This window comes from Pristiophorus japonicus, chromosome 1 (assembly GCF_044704955.1).
Source record: "Pristiophorus japonicus isolate sPriJap1 chromosome 1, sPriJap1.hap1, whole genome shotgun sequence".
Lineage (NCBI taxonomy): Eukaryota > Metazoa > Chordata > Chondrichthyes > Pristiophoridae > Pristiophorus > Pristiophorus japonicus.
The window spans coordinates 206,450,779-206,474,563 of NC_091977.1; the positions used below are offsets into that span (position 1 = coordinate 206,450,779).

At 42.5% G+C, this 23,785-nt stretch overlaps 1 protein-coding gene across 2 annotated transcripts in view; it reads left to right on the forward strand.

Moving 5' to 3' along the window:
* LOC139268281 (ephrin type-A receptor 5-like) overlaps nucleotides 1-23,785 on the forward strand; it is a 460,418-nt gene that overhangs the window by 348,759 nt on the left and 87,874 nt on the right. For both annotated transcript variants that reach the window (XM_070886335.1, XM_070886343.1), the window contains exons 6-8: nucleotides 4,402-4,526; nucleotides 10,191-10,350; nucleotides 22,074-22,176. In XM_070886335.1, coding sequence (XP_070742436.1) covers nucleotides 4,402-4,526; nucleotides 10,191-10,350; nucleotides 22,074-22,176 — 388 coding nt within the window. The remainder of the gene's footprint in view (nucleotides 1-4,401; nucleotides 4,527-10,190; nucleotides 10,351-22,073; nucleotides 22,177-23,785) is intronic.

Sequence of the window (23,785 nt, forward strand, 5' to 3'; positions counted from 1 at the left end):
TGCCTCCAAGTACTCAGACACAAATTCTGACTAAGCTTCAACATGAATAAGATGCGATAATTCATCTTACATTTTTAAAATGTAAGATATCTAGCTTTAATTGACAAAATTTCTCTCCATAGCCAAATATTATGATGTATTAATGGATTCTAAGTTAGGGTTAGAGTAATCTCTAAAAACTTTGCTTATCTCTCGACGCAGCATAGTGTCACTTCAGGTTATTATGTGCAACTGTAAATCTAAATGTTGTGAATAGAATATAAGTCATACCTGCAGCATTTAATAAAATTATTCCATTATGGCTTTTCATGGCACAATGTTGATTTATGCAGAGAAAAAAAATGTTGTCAAGTGTTTAATCTCTCTAATTAATAGTCTTGCACATAATGTGGAATCGTGATGCTTGGGAAATGTACATCACTATCAGGTATGAACCACCAGATCAGTCAGCATTTTGTCCTGATATCTTCTGGTTGACGTGTCATTTCCTGAGCTGGTTAACTAAATACAAATCCATTGGAAACTTCAATTGTTCCAAAAAAAATTTTAACTGACCCATTAAATTGTCCAAGTCCTGTTAAAAATTCATCCCAATATATTTTTTTCCCCTAGAGGCCAACCTGTTGGTGGCCTGGAGTTTGAATTTTGTTCCTTTCCGGAGCTTGCAGTGTTCAGCTAGGCTGCCTTCCAGTATATTTTGGAGCTCAGCAGATGTTGGAGCTCGCTGGCGCTACTAAGTCTCCCAGATTTCAACATTTCTCCCTTACAGAAGGATAAATGGCTTAATGTGTATGTGGGTGTCCTTCTCCATGAAGTACGCTCCCGTGTTGACCCAGCTGCTTTCCATTACCCCAGTGTGCCCACAGCTGGTATCTGTTCTCCTAGGCAGCCACAGGCATGGACATTTTCTATGCTGAAGAGCAGCTCTAGTGTTTCTCTGCCTCCTTCCCCGCCCAAGTTGTGGACAAGCTCCACACCCTCTCGTTCCCAAATACCAGGTTTATTGAATGCTACATACCACACTCCCCTGATGCTGTGAGGCTCCATTAATACTCCCACACCCAACTGTTGTTCCCAGTTCCTTATGTTCCAATGCTCCCAGATCTCTTACTAGATATTTCCACATCCCATGAGTGCTTCCAGAACATAGTATGCCCGAAGTGCACCTACACCTCAGTATCCTAGCACCCCCTTCCCACCCCTCAGTGCTCCCAAATTATCACAAGTGCTCCCAGTACACCAATGGAGTACTGACAGACTCCAACCCCTAGAAGCTTCAATCTCTACAGATTGAATGGTCTCAGGATCCCATCTTAGTCTCTTATGATCCTGTGGCCAAACTCTAATGGGTGTCCCCAAGCCCCAGATGTCAGGTTTTTCACATCCTACTCGAGTGAATATTTTCAGACATCCACCTCAACTTCCTCTCAAGCCCCAGCTCCTTCTCCCACTGCCTCCCACATGCAAACATCAAGTTTCACCATTCTCTGTCACCACTCCTTCCCTGCCTGAGCTGCCAGTCGCCAGCTTCCTCTCTCATTTGTATGTAATCAATTACTTGCCAGATCAGTTTCTTCTACATGATCCCAGAACCCAGTTCCATCCTGGTTCAATCTTACTGTGTAGTCTGGGCTTTAAAATGGTAAGAGATACAGATGAGAGAGGAGGCACTGCTTATGAGAGTCCAGAAAAAAGCCCCAATTTTAACCTAAACCCCCCCGATGAGAGCACTCAGGTCGGCTGCTCGATTTACACCTCGTCCAATTGTACACGCCATTGACTTCAATGGAGCATGAAATCGGACGGTTGTAAATTGGGCAAACTACCTAAACCTGCCCTATACCCGGTTATAATCTTTTTACTTTTCACCAGGAGCACTGCACAAATCTATTGCATAATAAAATTGTGTGTTAGATGATAGAACACCTGCCAATGTAAAACAGTGTGAGCAACACCACAGCACATCCCCTTGTGAGAATGAATTTATTTAGTGGGCACAGGATGTTAGAATTAAAATAGCTTCAAGGACCACATAATTCTGTTGGAGATTGCTGGCTGCTAATTGTAATTAGTCAACGAAAGCCTTGGATTAGAAAATGCAGTTGTATACTGAAACTGAAATGAACCTCTGTACCTTTTTAAGAGGGGTGGGGACTGTAGGTTTCTCTCTCTGACTGGATGAACTAAGATATGCTAAATGACCTTCCTCATCTGTGTTTGTCTTGTGATCTTGCGAATACTTTCTTATCCCCTTTTCACCTTCTACAATGCAACAAAGAATATGCCAGTACTAGCTGCAAGGAAAGGTCCAAAATTCTTGCCTTTGTTGCTTTTGAAGTGACATTAAACAGCAGCATTGCCCTTGAACAGTATATATTAGTGACCTCTAAGCACTGCTTTTTACTATATTGTTTTGTGTCACAGGGATTGCATTGCAAGACCTTCAGCTGTGAACCTTAACATGAGAAGGTTGCACTTCTAGCTCAAATTACATACTGTTAGAGAAGGAAAAATCCCCACTGCTGAAGCTAACTCACTTATACAACACATTGTAACACAAACACAGTTGATGCACAAAAATATCTTGCACAACAATACCAATGGGATCAACTGAAATTGTTTAATTGATCTTTATATTAGAGTAACATTTTTACACTTAAAATCAAGGAGTATTTCAAATGGGTAATATTTTAGAATTCCTCCATTAACCTGCAGTGTCCAGTTTCCTGCTCCGAATATAGCAGGTTTATGACTGTGTAATTCATCATCAGTCTCGTGAGTCCTGTGATGAAATTTTATTAACCTTCTCAAAAAGAAAACTGAAAGATTTTATTGCCTCACCTGAAAAATTGTAGCGGGAACAAAGAAGAGATAGTGAGTCTTTAATGGAAATAATCTCACTAGATAATGCAAACAATCATTAAATAATGAAAACTTAAGGGCAGATTAAACATCTGCTTTCCTCGACTCCAATCACTGGAAGTATTATGCTCACTACATGTTAGAATTGTTATTGGCTAATCAATTCCTGTTAAGAACAAGTTCTGAGCTGAACTGAAGCTCTGTTGGCAAATGCATTGTGTGATGTGGAGCTGAGCAATACAGAACAAAGGCTCCTGCAGCATCAGTCTCTGGTATGTGCTGATGTCAGCTGCTCACAACTAGGGAGCAGGGTGGGGGAAATAAGTCAGGTGATATTCTGCTTCTGATTGGAGCACCTGCTGGAAAGAGTGCATTGAACCTCCTTGAACACGAGGTCCGTGTCGCGATCTGGCAGCCCGACACTCCGCTTGAGTGCTGGGCTGATGTCATGGCATCCCGCTCCCCAGTGGTCCAGGTAGAGCCCCGCAGAGCCTGCAGCTTGGTCCTCCATTTAATGAAGGGAAGGGTCCCTCCTACGTGGCAGTATGTAATGCTGTGCCCTGCTTACTTCACTCCCGCCCCATTAGCACCCCAGAGAAGTGGAGTGCATTTTTTTGAGCTTCATTTCCTCTCTGGAGCGGTAACCCCAATTTCGCAAGTGGGGGCGGGACTTCTGCGCTTAATGCAGAAAGTCCTGCCTTGTGGATGTTACCGCCCCCAAACGGAGCACAATGCAATTTCCCAGCCATTGAGGCTATCTCCAGGGCCCAATCCATAGCTCAGCACAAATCAGGAAACAAACCTGCAACTTTGCTGATCTGCACAGCTTAGTGCAGAACCATGAAGTACGCTCATGCACCAAGCCATTGGTTTGCTAAAGATAGTTCCAGACTCTTTTCTGTTACTGGAATTGAAAGGGGGAAAAATGTGTTCTAATAAAAGAATCACAGTTTTATGCCATGAATTCAGAAAGGAAAGAAGAAAAAGCATTTTTGAATCAAATTTATTCTTCAGTGAAAAAGCCTTTATTAAGTGAACATATATTCTAAAGGGTTTGTATAGAGCAAAAAATACATTTTCACTTGAACCAAGTGTGAGACCAAACATCTCTCATTATATCTTGTGCAACACGTGCATCTTTTAAGGTGAAAATACATTATTTACGTTGGGGTGCACTTGCACTCAGCAAGGTAAAGGTTACGAGCCTGAGTATTGGGGCATTTTAGCTTACTTTCGATTACCATACTCTAGATGTTACACTATCATACCAAAAGAATTGTTACAAGACCTTTTTCATTATATTTTGAGGATATATACAACCTTGTCCAGATAATACAAGCTACAGACATGGCAACAAATTATTTTTTGCTCTCAACACAAAGAGCAGAATACCAATGATCTTTTAATATACTAAATATATTAAACTGTTCGGCTGAAGTGGGAAGATGATGAATTGGAAAACTGTCAAAAAGCAAGTGTTGTTATTTTCTTCTTAACAGCAGGTCAGTAATATGCTTTCCTGTACTTTTGTTTTCATAGCACCTTCGCCAATTAGTGTTGTGAAAAAGAAGGTGATAGCCAAAAATAGCATCTCCTTGTCCTGGCAGGAGCCAAACCGGCCCAATGGCATCATACTGGAGTATGAGATCAAGTATTTTGAAAAGGTATAAACTAACTAATAAACAAACCTTGTTCTTCATTTTTGCTCTTTGGTTGTGTATTATTTTCATTGATAAATACAGGTCTAAGTTTTTTTGATAAACACTAGTGTTGGTTCACTAATTGCTAATCACTGTTACTGAATTATTGGTTTGCAGGCATAGTTATAAATTCATTTGTTCATAAGCATTGGTACGGATTCTGACAGCAATAATGGCACAAGTGCAAGATGATCACAAGATTTTTAATTTCTTAACATCTAAAAATTTCCAGCCATAGGAACTGTAACAACCCCGAACATTCCTTCTGCCATTTCTGGTTTGTTTTATGTGTGAAGAGGGAATAAAAATTCTTGCTAACCATGCAAACAGAATGATATCAGCAAACACTAAGGTTTCTGCTGTAAAAACAACTTTAAATGGTGCAAATGAGCAGAAATCAAAGATCTTAACAATATTTGACTGATTAGCTGACTAATTTGGGATCTTACATTGTTACTGAGATGATCCTGGCTCCTTTTCATTTCTAAAGGCTGAATGGATCCTGAAGTCAATGGCTGCAATATTTACGAAGAGGTGGGGAGGTTGCAGGGGAGTTACATAAATGGCCGGGGAACGCGTCAAGGCCGGAGACCTGAACCGGCAGGACCTCATTATAATGTTTTTCTTCCGTTTCCCGCCTGCCAACCAGTCAAATTGACATGTTGGCCAGCTGTACCGCAGGAAACCAACGGCAGGAAGCTGCAGCCGGGGACTCTTGGGGATGGTCCCCGGCAATCGGGAGAGGTTAAAGCCAGAGATCAGGACTTGGGGAATGGGGGGGGAAGAGAGAGGAAACTAGGAGGGGGGATGGTCATAGATTGGGGCTTGGGGGGAAAGAGAGGCAATCGGAAGGGGGAAGGCCTGAGATCAGGCTTGGGGAGGGAAAGTGGAATCACAGCTTGGAGCAAATGTTGGTGCTTGCAGGGGAGGTCTGTGATAGTGGCAAGAGAGAGAGAGAGTCCGTGATCAGTAGATGGGAAGTTATACGCTTCCTTGTGGGGCCGGAGGGAGCACTCCTGCTTCTCTTGGCCCACAAGGAGTGTTGCAAAAGAGCACTTACCTTTTTGAGCCTGAGGCTCCCGCCTCTCTTTTACTGTCGGATTTCCCGAGTCCTAGGAAACCCACACGGCAATTGTTAAATTTAAATCAGGCTCCCATTTACACTGTGGGAGCCTGAGTTAAATATGTTAATGAAGGGTCCCGCCTCTCCACACCATGACACCTTATCAAATGCCTTCTGGAAAACAGAGAGTCGGGATAAATGGTTCATTCTCTGGTTGGCAACCAGTAACTAGTGGGGTGCTGCAGGGATCAGTGCTGGGACCCCAACTATTTACAATCTATATTAACAACTTGGAAGAAACGACTGAGTGTAACATAGCCAAGTTTGCTGATGATACAAAGGTGGGAGGAAAAGCAATATGTGAGGAGGATACAAAAAATCTACAAAAGGACATAGACAGGCTAAATGAGGAGGCAAAGATTTGGCAGATGGAGTATAATGTTGGAAAGTGTGAGGTCATGCACTTTGGCAGAAAAAAAAATCAAAGAGCAAGTTATTATTTAAATGGAGAAAGATTGCAAAGTGCTGCAGCACAGCGGGACCTGGGAGTACTTGTGCATGAAACACAAAAGGATAGTATGCAGGTATAGCAAGTGATCAGAAAGGCCAATGGAATCTTGGCCTTTATTGCAAAGGAGATGGAGTATAAAAGCAGGGATGTCTTGCTACAGCTATACAGGTTATTGGTGAAGCCACACCTGGAATACTGCTGTGCAGTTTTGGTTTCCATAGTTACGAAAGGATATACTTGTTTTGGAGGCAGTTCAGAGAAGGTTCATTAGGTTGATTCCGGTGATGAGGGGTTGACTTATGAGGAAAGGTTGAGTAAGGGTTGTGCCTCTACTCATTGGAATTCAGAAGAATGAGAGGTGATCTTATCGAAACGTATCAGATTATGAGGGGGCTTGACAAGGTGGATGCAGAGAGTTTCTTAATTAATAAGGGGTTATGGGGAGTGGGCAGGGAAGTGGAGCTGAGTCCATGATCAGATCAGCCATGATCTTATTGAATGGCTGAGCAGGCTCGAGGGGCCGTATGGCCTACACCTGTCCCTATTTCTTATGTTCTTTTGACACCTGCCGCCGTGAAAATGGTGGCATGTGCTTGCATGGTAGGTTGGAGATACATTCCCCATATTCCACCCCTGCAACCGCCCCCCCCCCCCACCCGACCCTTTCTCACTCGTCTTGAGAGATTCATATCGAGGCCAATGACTTTGTTTTTGATAAAATTCAAGCCTGCCTTATGACTGCTGCAGATAAAAACATCTATTCTCTAGCTTTGCATTTGTATTGATCTTTGAAACAGCTGCTTTCGTGCATATTCAACTTCAACTATGTCATCAATCAGTGAGCAATAATTACTCATTAAAGTAGGTGGTGCAGTGAGTTAAAATATCATCCCTTCTCCCATGGGACATGGTGCAAATCTGCTTCACGCCAATGGGATAAAAGTCTCCTTTCTGTGCGAGCTGTCAGGATCCTCAGTGATCTACTGGTTGACTATCAGCAGCAAAGGTATCTGCCCCATTCTGGGAATTTTACTCTGCATGCACTTATCTTGTACTGACCTGGGAATGCTTGTTGTGTACATTGGGTGCCAAAAATGGAAGGAGTGAGGTTCTTCACCTTGAGCACAAAAAAAATTAACATTTATGAATTATCCAGAGGACACAGATTTACGATCATTGGCAGAAGAACCAGAGGTGAAATGAGGAAACTTTTTTTATACACCGAGTTGTTGTGATCTGGAATGCACTGCCTGAAAGGCTGGTGGAAGCAGATTCAATAGTAACTTTCAATAGGGAATTGGGTCAATACTTGAAGGGGAAAATATTTTCAGGGCTGTCAGGAAGGAGTTGACTGAGGCACAATGGGTCAAATGGCCTCCTACTGTGCCTGAACGTTCTATCGTTCTATGCTACACTGGCACGGAGAATCTACACCTAGACATGTGAGAAAACTATTTCTATTATTGGCTGTCATTTAGAGTGAAATCTGATGCATAAGTCATACTTCTATTTTTCAGTTGCATTTTCACTTTTAAAAGAAGAAAGATTATAAATCACAGTTGTATGTAAATTGTTGAATGGAAAAGGAAATCGGAAGTAGTGTAAAACAGGCAACGATTCACTACCACCCATTTCATAGAAACATAGAAACATAGAAACATAGAAAATAGGTGCAGGAGTAGGCCATACGGCTCTTCGAGCCTGCACCACCATTCAATAAGATCATGGCTGATCATTCACCTCAGTACCCCTTTCCTGCTTTTTCTCCATACCTCTTGATCCCTTTAGCCATAAGGGCCATATCTAACTCCCTCTTGAATATATCTAACGAACTGGCATCAAAAACTCTCTGAGGTAGAGAATTCAACAGGTTCACAACTCTGAATGAAGTAGTTTCTCCTCATCTTAATCCTAAATGGCTTACCCCTTATCCTTAGACTGTGACCCCTGGTTCTGGACTTCCCCAACATCGGGAATATTCTTCCTGCATCTAACCTGTCCAGTCCCGTCAGAATTTTATATGTTTCTATGAGATCCCCTCTCATTCTTCTAAACTCCAGTGAATACAGGCCTCGTCGATCCAGTCTCTCCTCATATGTCAGTCCTGCCATCCCGGGAATCAGTCTGGTGAACCTTCGCTGCACTCCCTCAATAGCAAGAACGTCCTTCCTCAGATTAGGAGACCAAAACTGAACACAATATTCCAGGTGAGGTCTCACAACTGCAGTAAGACCTCCCTGCTCCTATACTCAAATCCCCTAGCTATGAAGGCCAACATGTCATTTGCCTTCTTCAGCGCCCGCTGTACCTGCATGCCAATATTCAATGACTGATGTACCATGACACCCAGGTCTCATTGCACCTCCCCTTTTCCTAATCTGCTGCCATTCAGATAATATTCTGCCTTCACGTTTTTGCCACCAAAGTGGATAATCTCACATTTATCCACATTATACTGCATCTGCCATGCATTTGCCCACTCACCTAACCTGTCCAAGTCACCCTGCAGCATCTTAGCATCCTCCTCACAGCTCACACCGCCACCCAGCTTAGTGTAATCTGCAAACTTGGAGATATTACACTCAATTCCTTCATCTAAATCATTAATGTATATTGTAAATAGCTGGGGTTCCAGCACTGAACTCTGCGGCACCTCACTAGTCACTGCCTGCCATTCTGAAAAGAACCCGTTTATCCCAACTCTCTGCTTCCTGTCTGCCAACCAGTTCTTTATCCACTTCAATAGATTACCTCCAATACCATGTACTTTAATTTTGCGTACTAATCTCTTGTGTGGGACCTTGTCAAAAGCCTTTTGAAAGTCCAAATACACCACATCCACTGGTTCTCCCTTGTCCGCTCTATTAGGTACATCCTCAAAAAATTCTAGAAGATTTGTCAAGCATGATTTTCCTTTCATAAATCCATGCTGACTTGGACCGATCCTATCACTGCTTTCCAAATGCGCTGCTATTTCATCTTTAATAATTGATTCCAACATTTTCCCCACTACTGATGTCAGGCTAACCGATCTATAATTCCCTATTTTCATTCGTCCTCCTTTTTTAAAAAGTGGTGTTACATTAACTACCCTCCAGTCCATAGGAACTGATCCAGAGTCGATAGACTGTTGGAAAATGATCACCAATGCATCCACTAATTCTAGGGCCACTTCCTTAAGTACTCTGGGATGCAGACTATCAGGCCCTGGGGATTTATCGGCCTTCAATCGCATCAATTTCCCCAACACAATTTCCTGACTAATAAGGATTTCCTTTAGTTCTTCCTTCTCGCTAGATCCTCTGTCCCCTAGTATTTCCGGAAGGTTATTCGTGTCTTTTTTCGTGAAGACAGAGCCAAAGTATTTGTTCAATTGGTCTGCCACTTCTCTGTTCCCCGTTATAAATTCACCTGATTCTGACTGCATGCTACTGTCGAAGATGAATTTCACCCCTTCTGTGTTCATATGTTCCACCTACTTTGGCACTGAATAGTTATTTTCACACACCTTTTCAACCAGTATTTATTTGTTTTTATCACACCTAGACTACGGTAAATAAGTTTTAGCTGTTATTTTTAAATCCCTCCATGGCCTCACCCCTCCCTGTCTCTGTAATCTCCTCCAGCCCCACAACCCCCTGACATGTCTGCACTCCTTTAATTCTGCCCTTCTGAGCATCCCTGATTATAATTGCTCAACCATTGGTGGCCATGCCTTCTGTTGCCTAGGTCCTAAGCTCTGGAACTTCCTGTCTAAACCAACCCGCCTCTCTACCTCTCTTTCCTCATTCAAGACGCTCCTTAAAACCTACCTTTTTGACCAAGCTTTTGGTCACCTGGCCTAATTTCTCCATAAGATAAAATTAGCTTCAAAGGATGCAGAAAAAATGCTAGCCAGTGAAAGGAAAATCTGGGTTGCTTTATTGGTGCACTAATTAGAATAATGTTTTGCTAATACTCGACAAGTTGTAATACCAATGTGAAATGGCAGGCAAGATGCAGGCTTTCTGTTCATCCCATAAAATGTTCACTTTTGTATTCCATTATCTCCAAGGACCAGGAGACCAGTTACACCATTATTAAATCCAAAGAGACTGAGATTATTGTCGATGGCCTGAAACCCACCACAGTGTACATCTTTCAGATACGAGCTCGCACGGCAGCAGGATATGGGGGCTACAGCCGTAAATTTGAATTTGAAACCAGTCCAGTCTGTAAGTCATTTTATTTACTGTCGTTCCTGACAGTTGCTGAGAAAGTTTCGCCAAATCAATAAACAATGAGGGTTCTTTGCCAGCCCTGCCTTTGCAGTTACAGTCTTTGAAAGAATCTCTTTCTGTACTATAAATTAAAGTGTCGATCATTTTATGTGAAGCTTGACAGAGCCCGGTTGCAAAAATTAAAAAATGCAATCTGAGCAAATTATCGCTTTAAATATTACATGAGGAATCTGGTGCAAGAAAAGTGATGGTAATAATAAATATGCATACTAGCTGAAAATAAGAGGTACTTCCATCAAGAACTGAGAAATGAGACTATTTGTCCAAAGCTCCATGTCAGTTTGTGTGTTTGCACATTTGAGATAAATCAAGGCTTAATCACCTGAAGCAATTAAACACACCAGTTTCTTCAACAGTGATTATGTCTGGATTTTACTCTGTTTGACCATCCATTTTTAAGTGTATGGGGAGGTGCGGCATGGGGGGGGGGGTGGCGCGGCGGTGGGGGGGTGGTGGGGAGACATTGCTTCAGCCATAGGCATCAGGACATACATCTTCAGACACTGCAACCCTGCCACGCTATTTAGTGCTTTGTATTTGCCAGCGATAGAGAATGCCTCCAGCGAAGTGGTGCTGTAGGCCAGCTTCTGTTTCCCACAGAGAGGGTTTTAAACTAAACAGTGGGAATGAGAGTTCAGGTGAGCGGAAATTTAAAAAGTCAAAGAGCAAGGAGAAGGCAATAGAGCAGGGTAGCAGTGTGGGGAAATGATAACCACAGTGTGACAGGAAGGGACAGAATGTATAAAAATAAGAGTGTATCAGAAATTGGGGTCAAAGCAAGGAAAAGTGGTTTAAAAAAAAAATTAAAAGCTCTATCTGAATGCACACAGCATTTGTAACAAGATAGATGAGTTGACGGCACAAATAGATATAAATTGGTATGATCTGTTAATCATTACAGAGACATAGTTGCAAGATGACCAAGGCTGGGAACTGAATATTCAGGTGTATTTAACAATTCAGAAGGATAATCAGAAGGGAAAAGAAGGTGTCATAGCTCTGATAATAAAGGATGGGATTGTGCAGTAGTGAGAAATGATATTGGCTCGGAAGATCAAGATGTAGAATCAGTTTGGGTGGAGATAAGAAATAATAAGGGAAAGAAGTGGGCATAGTCCATGGGCCCCCTAACTAGCTACATTATTAGACGGAGTATAAATCAAGAAAACATGGAGGCTGGTAAGAAAGGAACGGCAATAATCATGGGCGAATTTAATCTTCATATTGATTGGACAAATCAAATTGGCCAAGGTAGCATAGAAACATAGAAAATAGGTGCAGGAGTAGGCCATTCAGCCTTTCTAGCCTGCACCGCCATTCAATGAGTTCATGGCTGAACATGCAACTTCAGTACCCCATTCCTGCTTTCTCGCCATACCCCTTGATCCCCCGAGTAGTAAGGACTTCATCTAACTCCCTTTTGAATATATTTAGTGAATTCGCCTCAACTACTTTCTGTGGTAGAGAATTCCACAGGTTCACCACTCTCTGGGTGAAGAAGTTTCTCCTCATCTCGGTCCTAAATGGCTTACCCCTTATCCTTAGACTGTGACCCCTGGTTCTGGACTTCCCCAACATTGGGAACATTCTTCCTGCATCTAACCTGTCTAAACCCGTCAGAATTTTAAACGTTTCTATGAGGTCCCCTCTCATTCTTCTGAACTCCAGTGAATACAAGCCCAGTTGATCCAGTCTTTCTTGATAGGTCAGTCCCACCATCCCGGGAATCAGTCTGATGAATCTTCGCTGCACTCCCTCAATAGCAAGAATGTCCTTCCTCAAGTTAGGAGACCAAAACTGTACACAATACTCCAGGTGTGGCCTCACCAAGGCCCTATACAACTGTAGCAACATCTCCCTGCCCCTGTACTCAAATCCCCTCGCTATGAAGGCCAACATGCCATTTGCTTTCTTAACCGCCTGCTGTACCTGCATGCCAACCTTCAATGACTGATGTACCATGACACCCAGGTCTCATTGCACCTCCCCTTTTCCTAATCTGTCACCATTCAGATAATAGTCTGTCTCTCTGTTTTTACCACCAAAGTGGATAGCCTCACATTTATCCACATTATACTTCATCTGCCATGCATTTGCCCACTCACCTAACCTATCCAAGTCACTCTGCAGCCTCATAGCATCCTCCTCGCAGCTCACACTGCCACCTAACTTAGTGTCATCCGCAAATTTGGAGATACTACATTTAATCCCCTCGTCTAAATCATTAATATACAGTGTAAACAGCTGGGGCCCCAGCACAGAACCTTGCGGTACCCCACTAGTCACTGCCTGCCATTCTGAAAAGTACCCATTTACTCCGACTCTTTGCTTCCTGTCTGACAACCAGTTCTCAATCCACGTCAGCACACTACCCCCAATCCCATGTGCTTGAACTTTGCACATTAATCTCTTGTGTGGGACCTTGTCGAAAGCCTTCTGAAAGTCCAAATATACCACATCAACTGGTTCTCCCTTGTCCACTTTACTGGAAACATCCTCAAAAAATTCCAGAAGGTTTGTCAAGCATGATTTCCCTTTCACAAATCCATGCTGACTTGGACCTATCATGTCACCTCTTTCCAAATGTGCTGCTATGACATCCTTAATAATTGATTCCATCATTTTACCCACGACCGATGTCAGGCTGACCGGTCTATAATTCCCTGTTTTCTCTCTCCCTCCTTTTTTAAAAAGTGGGGTTACATTGGCTACCCTCCACTCGATAGGAACTGATCCAGAGTCAATGGAATGTTGGATAATGACTGTCAATGCATCCACTATTTCCAAGGCCACCTCCTTAAGTACTCTGGGATGCAGTCCATCAGGCCCTGGGGATTTATCGGCCTTCAATCCCATCAATTTCCGCAACACAATTTCCCGACCAATAAAGATTTCCGTCAGTTCCTCCTCCTTACTAGACCCTCTGACCCCTTTTATATCCGGAAGGTTGTTGGTGTCCTCCTTAGTGAATACCGAACCAAAGTACTTGTTCAATTGGTCTGCCATTTCTTTGTTCCCAGTTATGACTTCCCCTGATTCTGACTGCAGGGGACCTACGTTTGTCTTTACTAACCTTTTTCTCTTTACATACCTATAGAAACTTTTGCAATCCGCCTTAATGTTTCCTGCAAGCTTCTTCTCGTACTCCATTTTCCCTGCCCTAATCAAACCCTTTGTCCTCCTCTGCTGAGTTCTAAATTTCTCCCAGTCCCCGGGTTCACTGCTATTTCTGGCCAATTTGTATGCCACCTCCTTGGCTTTAATACTATCCCTGATTTACCTTGATAGCCACGGTTGAGCCACCTTCCCTTTTTTATTTTTACACCAGACAGGAATGTACAATTGTTGTAGTTCATCCATGCGGTCTCTAAATATCTGCCATTGCCCATCCACAGTCAACCCCTTAAGTATCATTCGCCAACCTATCCTAGGCAATTCACACCTCATACCTTCAAAGTTACCCTTCTTTAAGATCTGGACCACGGTCTCTGAATTAACAGTTTCATTCTCCATCCTAATGCAGAATTCCACCATATTATGGTCACTCTTCCTCAAGGGGCCTCGCACAATGAGATTGCTAATTAATCCTCTCTCATTACACAACACCCAGTCTAAGATGGCCTCCCCCCTAGTTGGTTTCTCGACATATTGTTCTAGAAAACCATCCCTTATGCACTCCAGGAAATCCTCCTCCACCGTATTGCCTCCAGTTTGGCTCGCCCAATCTATGTGCATATTAAAGTCACCCATTATAACTGCTGCACCTTTATTGCATGCACCCCTAATTTCCTGTTTGATACCCTCCCCAACATCACTACTACTGTTTGGAGGTCTGTACACAACTCCCACTAACGTTTTTTGCCCTTTGGTGTTCTGCAGCTCTACCCATATAGATTCCACATCATCCAAGCTAATGTCCTTCCTAACTATTGCCTTGAGGAAGAGTTCATAGAGTGTATCCAGGATAGTTTCCTTGAAGAACACGTTGTGGAACCAACCAGGGAGCAGGTTATCTTAGATCTGGTACTGTGTAATGAGACAGGATTAATAAACGACCTCCTAGTAAAGGATCCTCTAAGAAAGAGTGATCATAGTATGGTTGAATTTGGCCTTCAGTTGGAGGGTGAGAAAGTTGGATCTCAAACCAATGTCCTGATCTTAAATAAAGGAGGTTACAAAGGTATGGAGGCAGAGTTGGCTAAAGTGGACTGGGAAAATAGATTAAAATGTGGAATGGTTGATAAGCAGTGGCAGACATTTAAGGAGATATTTCATAACTCTCAACAAAAATATATTCCAATGAGAAGGAAAGACTTTAAGAGAAGGGAGAACCATCCGTGGCTAACTAAGGAAGTAAAGGGTGGTATCAAATTAAAAACAATGGCATACAAAGTGGCCAAGATTAATGGGAGGCCAGTGAATTGGGAAATCTTTAAAAACCAGCAAAGGACGACTAAAAAAATAATAAAGCGAGAGAAGATAGATTACGAAAGTAAACTAACAAGAACTATAAAAACAGATAATAAGAGTTTCTACAGGTCTATAAAAAGGAAGAGAGTAGCTAAAGTAAATGTTTGTCCCTTAGAGGATGAGACTGGGGAATAAATAATGGGAATCAGGGAAATGGCAAAGATATTGAACAAATATTTTGTATCGGTCTTCACAGTATAGGACACTAAAACCATTGCAATAATTGATAATCAAGGGCTATAGTGAGGGAGGAACTTAAAACAATCACTATCACTAAAGAAAAAGTACTCAATAAAATAATGGGACTAAAGGTGGACAAATCCTCTGGACTTGATGGTTTGCATCCTAGGATCTTAAAAGAAGTGGCTACAGATAGTTGATGCATTGGTTGTAATCTACCAAAATTCACTGGATTCTGGTGAGGTCCCAGCAGATTTGAAAACCGCAAATGTAACAACCTTATTTAAAAAAGGAGGCAGACAGAAAGCAGGAAATTATAGACCAGTTAGCCGTTGGGAAAATGCTGGAGTCCATTATTAAGGAAGTAATAGCAGGATATTTGGAAAAGCATAATACAGTCATGCAGAGTCGACATGGTTTTATGAAAGGAAAATAATGTTTGACAAATTTGCTGGAATTTTTTGAGGATATAATGAGCAGGGTGGATAAGGGGGAACCAATGGATGTGGTATATTTTGATTTCCAGAAGGAACTCAATAAGATGCCACATAAAAGGTTACTGCACAAGATAAAAGTGCACGGGGTTGGGGATAATATATTAGCATGGATAGAGGATTGGCTAACTAACAGAAAACAGTGAATCGGGGTAAATGGGTCATTTTCCGGTTGGCAAACAGTAACGAGTGGCGTGCCACAAGAATCGGTGCTGGGGCTTCAACTATTTACAATCTATATTAATGACTTGAATGAAGGGACCGAGCGTAATGTAGCCAAGTTTGCTGATAGTACAAAGATGGGTGGGAAAGCAAGTTGTGAGGAGGACACAAATGATCTGCAAAGGGATATAGACAGGCTAAGTAAGTGGGCAAATATTTGGCAGATGGAGTATAATGTTGGAAAGTGTGAGGTTTTCCACTTTGGCAGGAAAAATAAAAAAGCAAATTAATATTTAAATGGGGAGAAATTACAAAATGCTGTAGTACAGAGGGACCTGGCAGTCCGTGTGCATGAAACACAAAATGTTAGTATGCAGGTACAGCAAGTAATCAGGAAGGCAAATGAAATGTTGGCTTTTATTGCAAAGGGTATAGATAGGGTATAAAACCAGGTCAGTCCTGCGACAACTGTACAGGGTATTGGTGAGGCCACATCTTGATCTCCTTATTTAAGGAAGGAATATACTTTCTTATGAAGAAAGGTTGAGTAGGTTTGGCCTATACTCATTTGAGTTTAGAAAAATGAGATGTGATCTTATTGAAATATATAAGATACTGAGGGGGCTCGACAGAGAGGATGTTTCTACTTGTGGGGGAATCTAGAACTCGGGGGCATAGTATCAGAATAAGCGGTCGTCCATTTAAAACTGAGATGAGGATGAATTTCTTCTCTGAGAGCTGTAAATCTGTGGAATTCTCTGTCCACGAGAGCTGTGGAGGCTGGGTCATTGAATATATTTAGGGTGGAGATAGACATATTTTTGAGCTTTAAGGGAGTGAAGGGTTATGGGGAGCGGGCAGGGAAGTGGAGCTGAGCCCAAGCCAAGATCAGCCATGGTCTTATTAAATGGTGGAGCAGGCTCGAGGGGCCAAATGGCTACTCCTGCTCCCATTTCTTATGTTCTTATTACAACAGTGACTATACTCCAAAAGGACTTAATTGGCTATAAAGTGCTTTGTGACATCCGGTGGTCGTGAAAGGCGCTATATGTATCCAAGTCTTTCTTTTAATGGCTTTAATTATTTTTACATTGTTGTAAAATTTCTTTTAAGGATTTTAAAAGGTTTTTTTTGCCATAGCTTCAGATTTTTAGATTACAGACTGGATCTTGGTAACCAGAAGAGTTTCCCTGAGGGCTCCCTGTTCCTTTGCTTTGCAGAGGAAGAGAATCAGGATACAAGGCTCATCAAGCTGAACAGTAACTGTAAGCCTCTGGCCCCTGCCTGCTTGTACCCACTCTTCCTTATCTGTAGATGGAGTTGGGCTACTTCAGCGTGGCACTGAGCAATGCTTCAGAAGGCTGTATCTCCCTCACAAAGCAATAATTGAGTTTTACCACCTGCCAAGCATCTACAGGAACAGCTGCTAAGGGAGACCTTCATCTCACTAAAACCCCACACCACTGCCAAATGACTCCTACCATTATATCCTCCTTCGGCACAGACTCAATTAATTTGCTGGCTGACAAGTATCTTTCCTGTACAATTTCCAAAACTGCAATTTGGAGATCATTCTACTATTCTTTCTCACAATCATTCCCCACCTTGCCCCAATTCATTCTATGGATATTCCATTGTTTATAAAAACAGCTCTCTGACAGCCATCTTATTGCTTAAGGCCTCCGTGCCTACTCTTGTTTGCTCTTTCAATCCTAGCCACCTACTTGTCCCACAGTAGTGGGAGCTTCTGAGGTAGCTGGCTGATGACTTGCACCAGGAGATGTGAACATAAGGACATAAGAAATAGGAACGGGAGTAGGCCATTTGGTCGCTCGAGCCTGCTCCGCCTTTCAATAAGATCATGGCTGATCTGATCATGGCCTCAACTCCACTTCCCTGCCTGCTCCCCATAACCCTTGACTCCCCTATAGTTCAAAAATCTGGCCATCACCACCGTAAATATATTCAATGACCCAGCTGCCACAGCTCTCTGGGGTAGAGAATTCCAAAGACTCATTACCCTCTAAGAGAAGAAATTCATCCCCATCTCCATTTTAAATGTACAGTAGCTTATTGTGAAACTATGCCCCCCTGGTTCTAGATTCCCCTACAAGGGAAAACTTCCTTTCTGCATCTTCCCTGTCCAGCCCCCTCAGAATCTATACATTTCAGTAAGATCACCTCTCATTCTTCTAAACTTCAATGAGTATAGGCACAACCTGCTCAACCTTTCTTCTTAAGACAACACTTTCATCTCAGGAATCAACCTCGGGAACCTTCAGTGAACTGCCTCCAATGCAAATATATCCCTTCTTAAATACGGAGACCAAAACTGGACGCAGTTCTCTGGATGTGGTCTCACCAATGCCCTGACAAATTTGCTGGAGTTCTTTGAGGATGTAATGAACAGAGTGGATAAGGGTGAACCAGTGGATGTGGTGTATATGAATTTCCAGAAGGCATTCGATAAGGTGCCACATAAGAGGATACTGTACAAAACAAAAGCTCACGGGGTTGGGGGTAATCTATTAGTATGGATAGAGGCTAACTAACAGAAAACAGAGAGACGGGATAAATGGTTCATTTTCCAATTGGCAAACAATGACTAGTGGGGTGCCGCAGGGATCGGTACTGGGTCCTCAACTATTTACAATCTATATTAATGATTTGGATGAAGGGACCGAGTGAAATGTAACCAAGTTTGCTGATGATACAAAGATGGGTGGGAAAGCAAATTGTGAGGAGGACACAAAAAATCTGCAAAGGGATATAGATAGGCTAAGTGAGTGGGCAACAATTTGGCAGATGAAGTATAATGTGGGAAAATGTGAGTTATCCATTTTGGCAGAAATAATAGAAAAGTAAATTATAATTTAAATGGAGAAAAATTGCAAAGTGCTGCAGTACAGAGAGACCTGGGGATCCTTGTGCACGAATCACTAAAAGTTAGTATGCAGTGCAGCAAGTAATCAGGAAGGCAAAAGAAATGTTGGCCTTTATTGCAAGCAGGATAGAGTATAAAAGCAAAGATGTCCTGCTACAACTGTACAGGTTATTGATGAGGCCACACCTGGAGTACTGCATACAATTTTGGTCTCTGTATTTAAGGAAGGATATACTTGCATTGGAGGCTGTTCAGAGAAGGTTCACTAGGTTGATTCCGGTGATGAGCGGGTTGACTTCTGAGGATTGGTTGAGTAGTTTGGGCCTATACATATTGGAGTTCAGAAGAATGAGAGGTGATCTTATTGAAACTTATAAGATAATGAGGGGGCTCAACAAGGTGGATGCAGAGAGGATATTTTCACATATAGGGGAAATTAAAACTAGGAGACATAGTCTTAGAATAAGGGGCCGCCCATTTAAAACTGGTCAGGGAACATAAGAAATAGGAGCAGGAGTAGGCCATTATGCCCCTCGAGCCTGCTCTGCCATTCAATAAGATCGTGCCTGAACTGATCATGGACTCAGCTCCACTTCCCTGCCCGCTCCCCATATCCCTTTACTCCCTTATCGCTCAAAAATCTCCACCTTAAATATGTTCAGTGACCCTGTCTCCACAGCTCTCTAGCGCTGAGAATTCCATAGATTTAAAATCCTCTTTTATACTCTATCCCCCTTGCAATAAAGGCCAACATTTCAGTTGTCTTCCTGATTACTTGCTGTACCTGCATACTAACTTTTTGTGTTTCATGCACAAGGACTCCCAGGTCTCTCTACTGCAGCACTTTGCAATTTTTCTCCATTTAAATTATAATTTGCTTTTCTATTATTTCTGCCAGTGGATAACCTCACATTTTCCCACATTATACGCCATCTGCCAAATTTTTGTCCACTCATTTAGCCTGTCTATATCCCTTTGCAGATTTTTTGTATTCTCCTCACAATTTGCTTTCCCACCCATCTTTGTATCATCAGCAAACTTGGCTACATTACACTCGGTCCCTTCATCCAAATCATTAATATAGATTGTAAATAGATGAGGCCGCAGCACTGATCTCTGCGGCACCCCACTAGTCACTGTTTGCCAACCGGAAAATGACCCATTTATCCCGACTCTCTGTTTTCTGTTAGTTAGCCAATTCTCTATCCATGCTAATATATTACCCCCAACCCCATGAGCTTTTATCTTGTGCAGTAACCTTTTATGAGGCACCTTATCGAATGCCTTCTGGAAATCCAAATATACTACATCTACTGGTTCCCCTTTATCCACCCTGCTCGTTACATCCACAAAGAACTCTAGCAAATAGGTCAAACATGATTTCCCATTCATAAAACCATGCTGACTCTGCTTGATTATTGTATTATGATTTTATAAATTCCTGCCATTACTTCCTTAATAATAGATTCCAGCATTTTCCCCATGACACATGTTCGGCTAACTGATCAATAGTTTCCTGCTTTCTGTCTCCCTCCTTTCTTGAAGAGCGGCATTACATTTGTGGTTTTCTAATCCGCTGGGACCTCTCCAGAATCCAGGGAATTTTAGTAGACCAATGCATCCACTATCTCTGCAGCCACTTCTTTTAAGACCCTAGGCTGCAGTCCATCAGGTTGAGGGGACTTGTCCACCTTTAGTGCCATTAGTTTGTCAAGTACTTTTTTTTCTAGTAATAGTGATTGTTTTAAGTTCCTCCCTACCTATAGACCCTTGATTATCTATTACTTTTGGGATAGTTTTAGTGTCTTTTACAGTGAAGACACTTGAGGTGGAGTTTTTTTTAGGAAGAAAGTAAAAAAAGTGCCATCATATGGAATACAACCCAATTTTCAGAAGGCATTCCTTATTGAGGTGGCACTCACTTTCAAGGCCACATCATTCCATAGGCCTACATCATGTCCTCCATGGGCCTCCTTCTCTCAGGGCCTAAAGGGTGGGCCATCCTCTACCCGATTGCAGACAGTAGCACTGCGAATGAAGAGTCTTCATAATTCTCGGCTCAATATGCCTTGAAGAAGCAGCGTCCTCAAACATTATATTGAGGCACATTGTTATAGACCCAAAATGGTTGCCATGATTTTTCAGCTGCTGAAGCAGCTCTGCATTTTCTTGCCACTTCAACCTGCCCCCACCACCCCTACCAGAGGAGGACTGTCTGCAGAGGGCACTAATAATGTCTGGAGCCTGCAATGAATATTTAATGAAGGTGCACTAAGTAAAAATTATGGGGGTTCTGGAAGATATCTTCTTCTTGGGCAGTCCCTTGAAGTCGAGGATGACTTGCTTCCAGACTAAAAATGAGTTCTCAGGTGACTGAAGAGTCCAATGTGGGACCTCCTGTCTCTGTCACAGTTAGGGCAGATGGTGGTTGAAGGAACAGGTGGGTGAGGTGCCTGGGTTGCCGCACGCTCCTTTCACTGTCAACGCTTGGCTTCAACTTGCTTTCGGTGAAGAGACTCGAGGTGTTCAGCGCCTTCCCGGATGCTTTTCCTCCATTTTGAACGGTCTTGGGCTAGGGATTCCCAAGTGTTGGTGGGGATGTTGCACTTTTTCAAGGAGGCTTTGAGTGTGTCTTTGAAACCTTTCCTCTGCCCACCTGGGGCTTGGTTGCCGTGTCGAAGCTCCGAGTAGAGCACTTGTTTTGGGAGTCTCGTATCGGGCATGTGGACGATATGGCCCGTCCAATGGAGCTGATCGAGCGTGGCCAATGCTTCGATGCTGAGGATATTGGCCTGAGCAAGAACACTAACGTTGGTGCGCCTATCCTGCCAATGGATTTGCAGGATCTTGCAGAGGCAGCGTTGGTCGTACTTCTCCAGCGTTTTGAGGTGCCTGCTGTACATAGTCCATGTCTCTGAGGCATATAGGAGGGCAGGTATCAGTACTGCTCTGCTCTTGAAGATATACCATGGCTTTAAAAGCAGCTCAAGTGAATTTCTGGTGGTAAATCCACTGAGGAGGAAAGCCCAGCCGCATTGGTTACAGGGCAAGCGAGAGAAACAAAGAGCTAGTCATCCCTTCTACTTTGGCAAATAATGGCACAGTATTGGTAAGCTTTGAGAGTGATAGTATGCACTAGAGTGTTGAATGAAGCTTTCTGGAAAAAATATACCATGTTCTATAATGTTGAAATGCTATTTTTTGTTTGAGTGGTTTACATTTTATAAGATGCTGACAAATAATGTACAATTACAGGAAAACTTGCTTTACACATACAAATTACTCTTTCACATGTGTGAAACATTATTTTGATCAAGCAGTTATATCTCATGTCCACGGAGCAAGTGTTTCCTCATTCAGGAGTGTCAAAGACAACTTTTTGTGGTAGTCAAACTGTAAAAGATTTTAGTTCTCAAAGCGTTTCCTTGTGCATTGGTAATATTTGCTTTTTCTTGTTCTGTTTCCAGCTTTACCTGCTGGTGATCAGAGTCAGGTGCCAATCATCGCGGCCTCCGTGGCAGTGGGCATGATCCTGCTGGCAGTGGTGTCCGGCTTGCTTCTTAGTGGAAGGTACGAGAAATTTGATTACCCTAAAAATTAATGTCTGGTGAAAGTGAACACGGTTGTTGCAAGTAATACTTGAAATCATTCTAATATTGAAATTGCTTAAGTTTATTTCACAGCTTATATTCCATTTGCTGATGAAAAGTGTAAAAGAAAAGAGTGGCCCTGTACTAGTTTTTTGGGTGAATTTTAGTCATAAAATCAGCATATTGGCAATTTTGTGGATGGATTCCGGGTGGGGACACATTTCTGTCCTATAATGGCAGCATTTTAGTTCCTGACATGACCCAAGGCCTTCAGTGTGTGTGTGTGTGCTTGCTCATGCTACTGAGCGTTCACTGCCATAAAGTCAAATAAAGAATAAGAACATAAGAAATAGGAGCAGGAGTAGGCCATTTGACCCCGCGAGCCTGCTCCGCCATTCAATAAGATCAGGCTGATCTGATCTTGGCCTCAACTCCAATTCCCTGCCCGCTCCCCATAATCCTCGACTCCCTTATCATTCAAAAATCTGTCTCTCTCCACGTTAAATATATTCAATGACCCAGCCTCCATCGCTCTGGGGTAGAGAATTCCAAAGATTCAAAACGCTCAAAGAAGAAATTCCTCCTTATTTCCATTTCAAATGGCCGATCCCTCATTCTGAAACTCTGCCCCCTAATTCTAGATTCCCCCACGAGGGGAAACATCCTCTCTGCATATACCCTGTCAAGCCCCCTCAGATTCGTATATGTTTCAATAAGATCACCTCTCATTCTTCTAAACTCTAATGGGTATAGGCCCAAACTGCTCAACCTTTCATCATAAGACAACCCCTTCATCTCAGGAATTAACCTCGTGAACCTTCGTTGAACTGCCTCCAATGCAAATATATCCTTCCTTAAATGAGACCAAAACTGTACACAGTTCTCCAGGTATGGTCTCACCAACATCCCGTACAGTAATAGCAGGAGTTCCCTACTTTTATACTCCATCCCCCTAGCAGTAAAGGCCAACATTCTATTTGCCTTCCTAATTACTTGCTGTACATGCATGCTAACTCTTTGTGTTTCATGTACAAGGACCCCAGATCCCTCTGTACCTCATTTTGTAATCTCTCCCGATTTAAATAACTATTTGCTTTTTGATTGTTCCTACCAAAGTGGATAACCTCATATTTTCCCACATTACTCCATCTGCTAATTTCTTTCCCATTCACTTAACCTATCTATATCCCTTTACAGATTCTTTGCGTCCTCCTCAAAACTTGCTTTCCCACTTATCTTTGTAAAATCAGCTTATTTGGCTACATTACACTTGGTCCCTTCATCCAAGTCAGTAATATAGATGGTAAGTAGTTTTGGTCCCAACACTGATCCCTGTGACACCCCACTAGTTACAGTTTGCCAACCTGAAAATGACCGATTTATCCCGACTCTGTTTTCTGTTAGTTAGCCAATCCTCTATCCATGCTAATATATTACCCCAACCCCATGAACTCTTATCTTGTGCAGTAACCTTTTATGTAACACCTTATCAAATGCCTTCTGGAAATCCAAATACATGACATCTGCTGGTTCCCCTTTATCCACCCTGCTCATTACATCCTCAAAGAACTCCAGCAAATTTGTCAAAC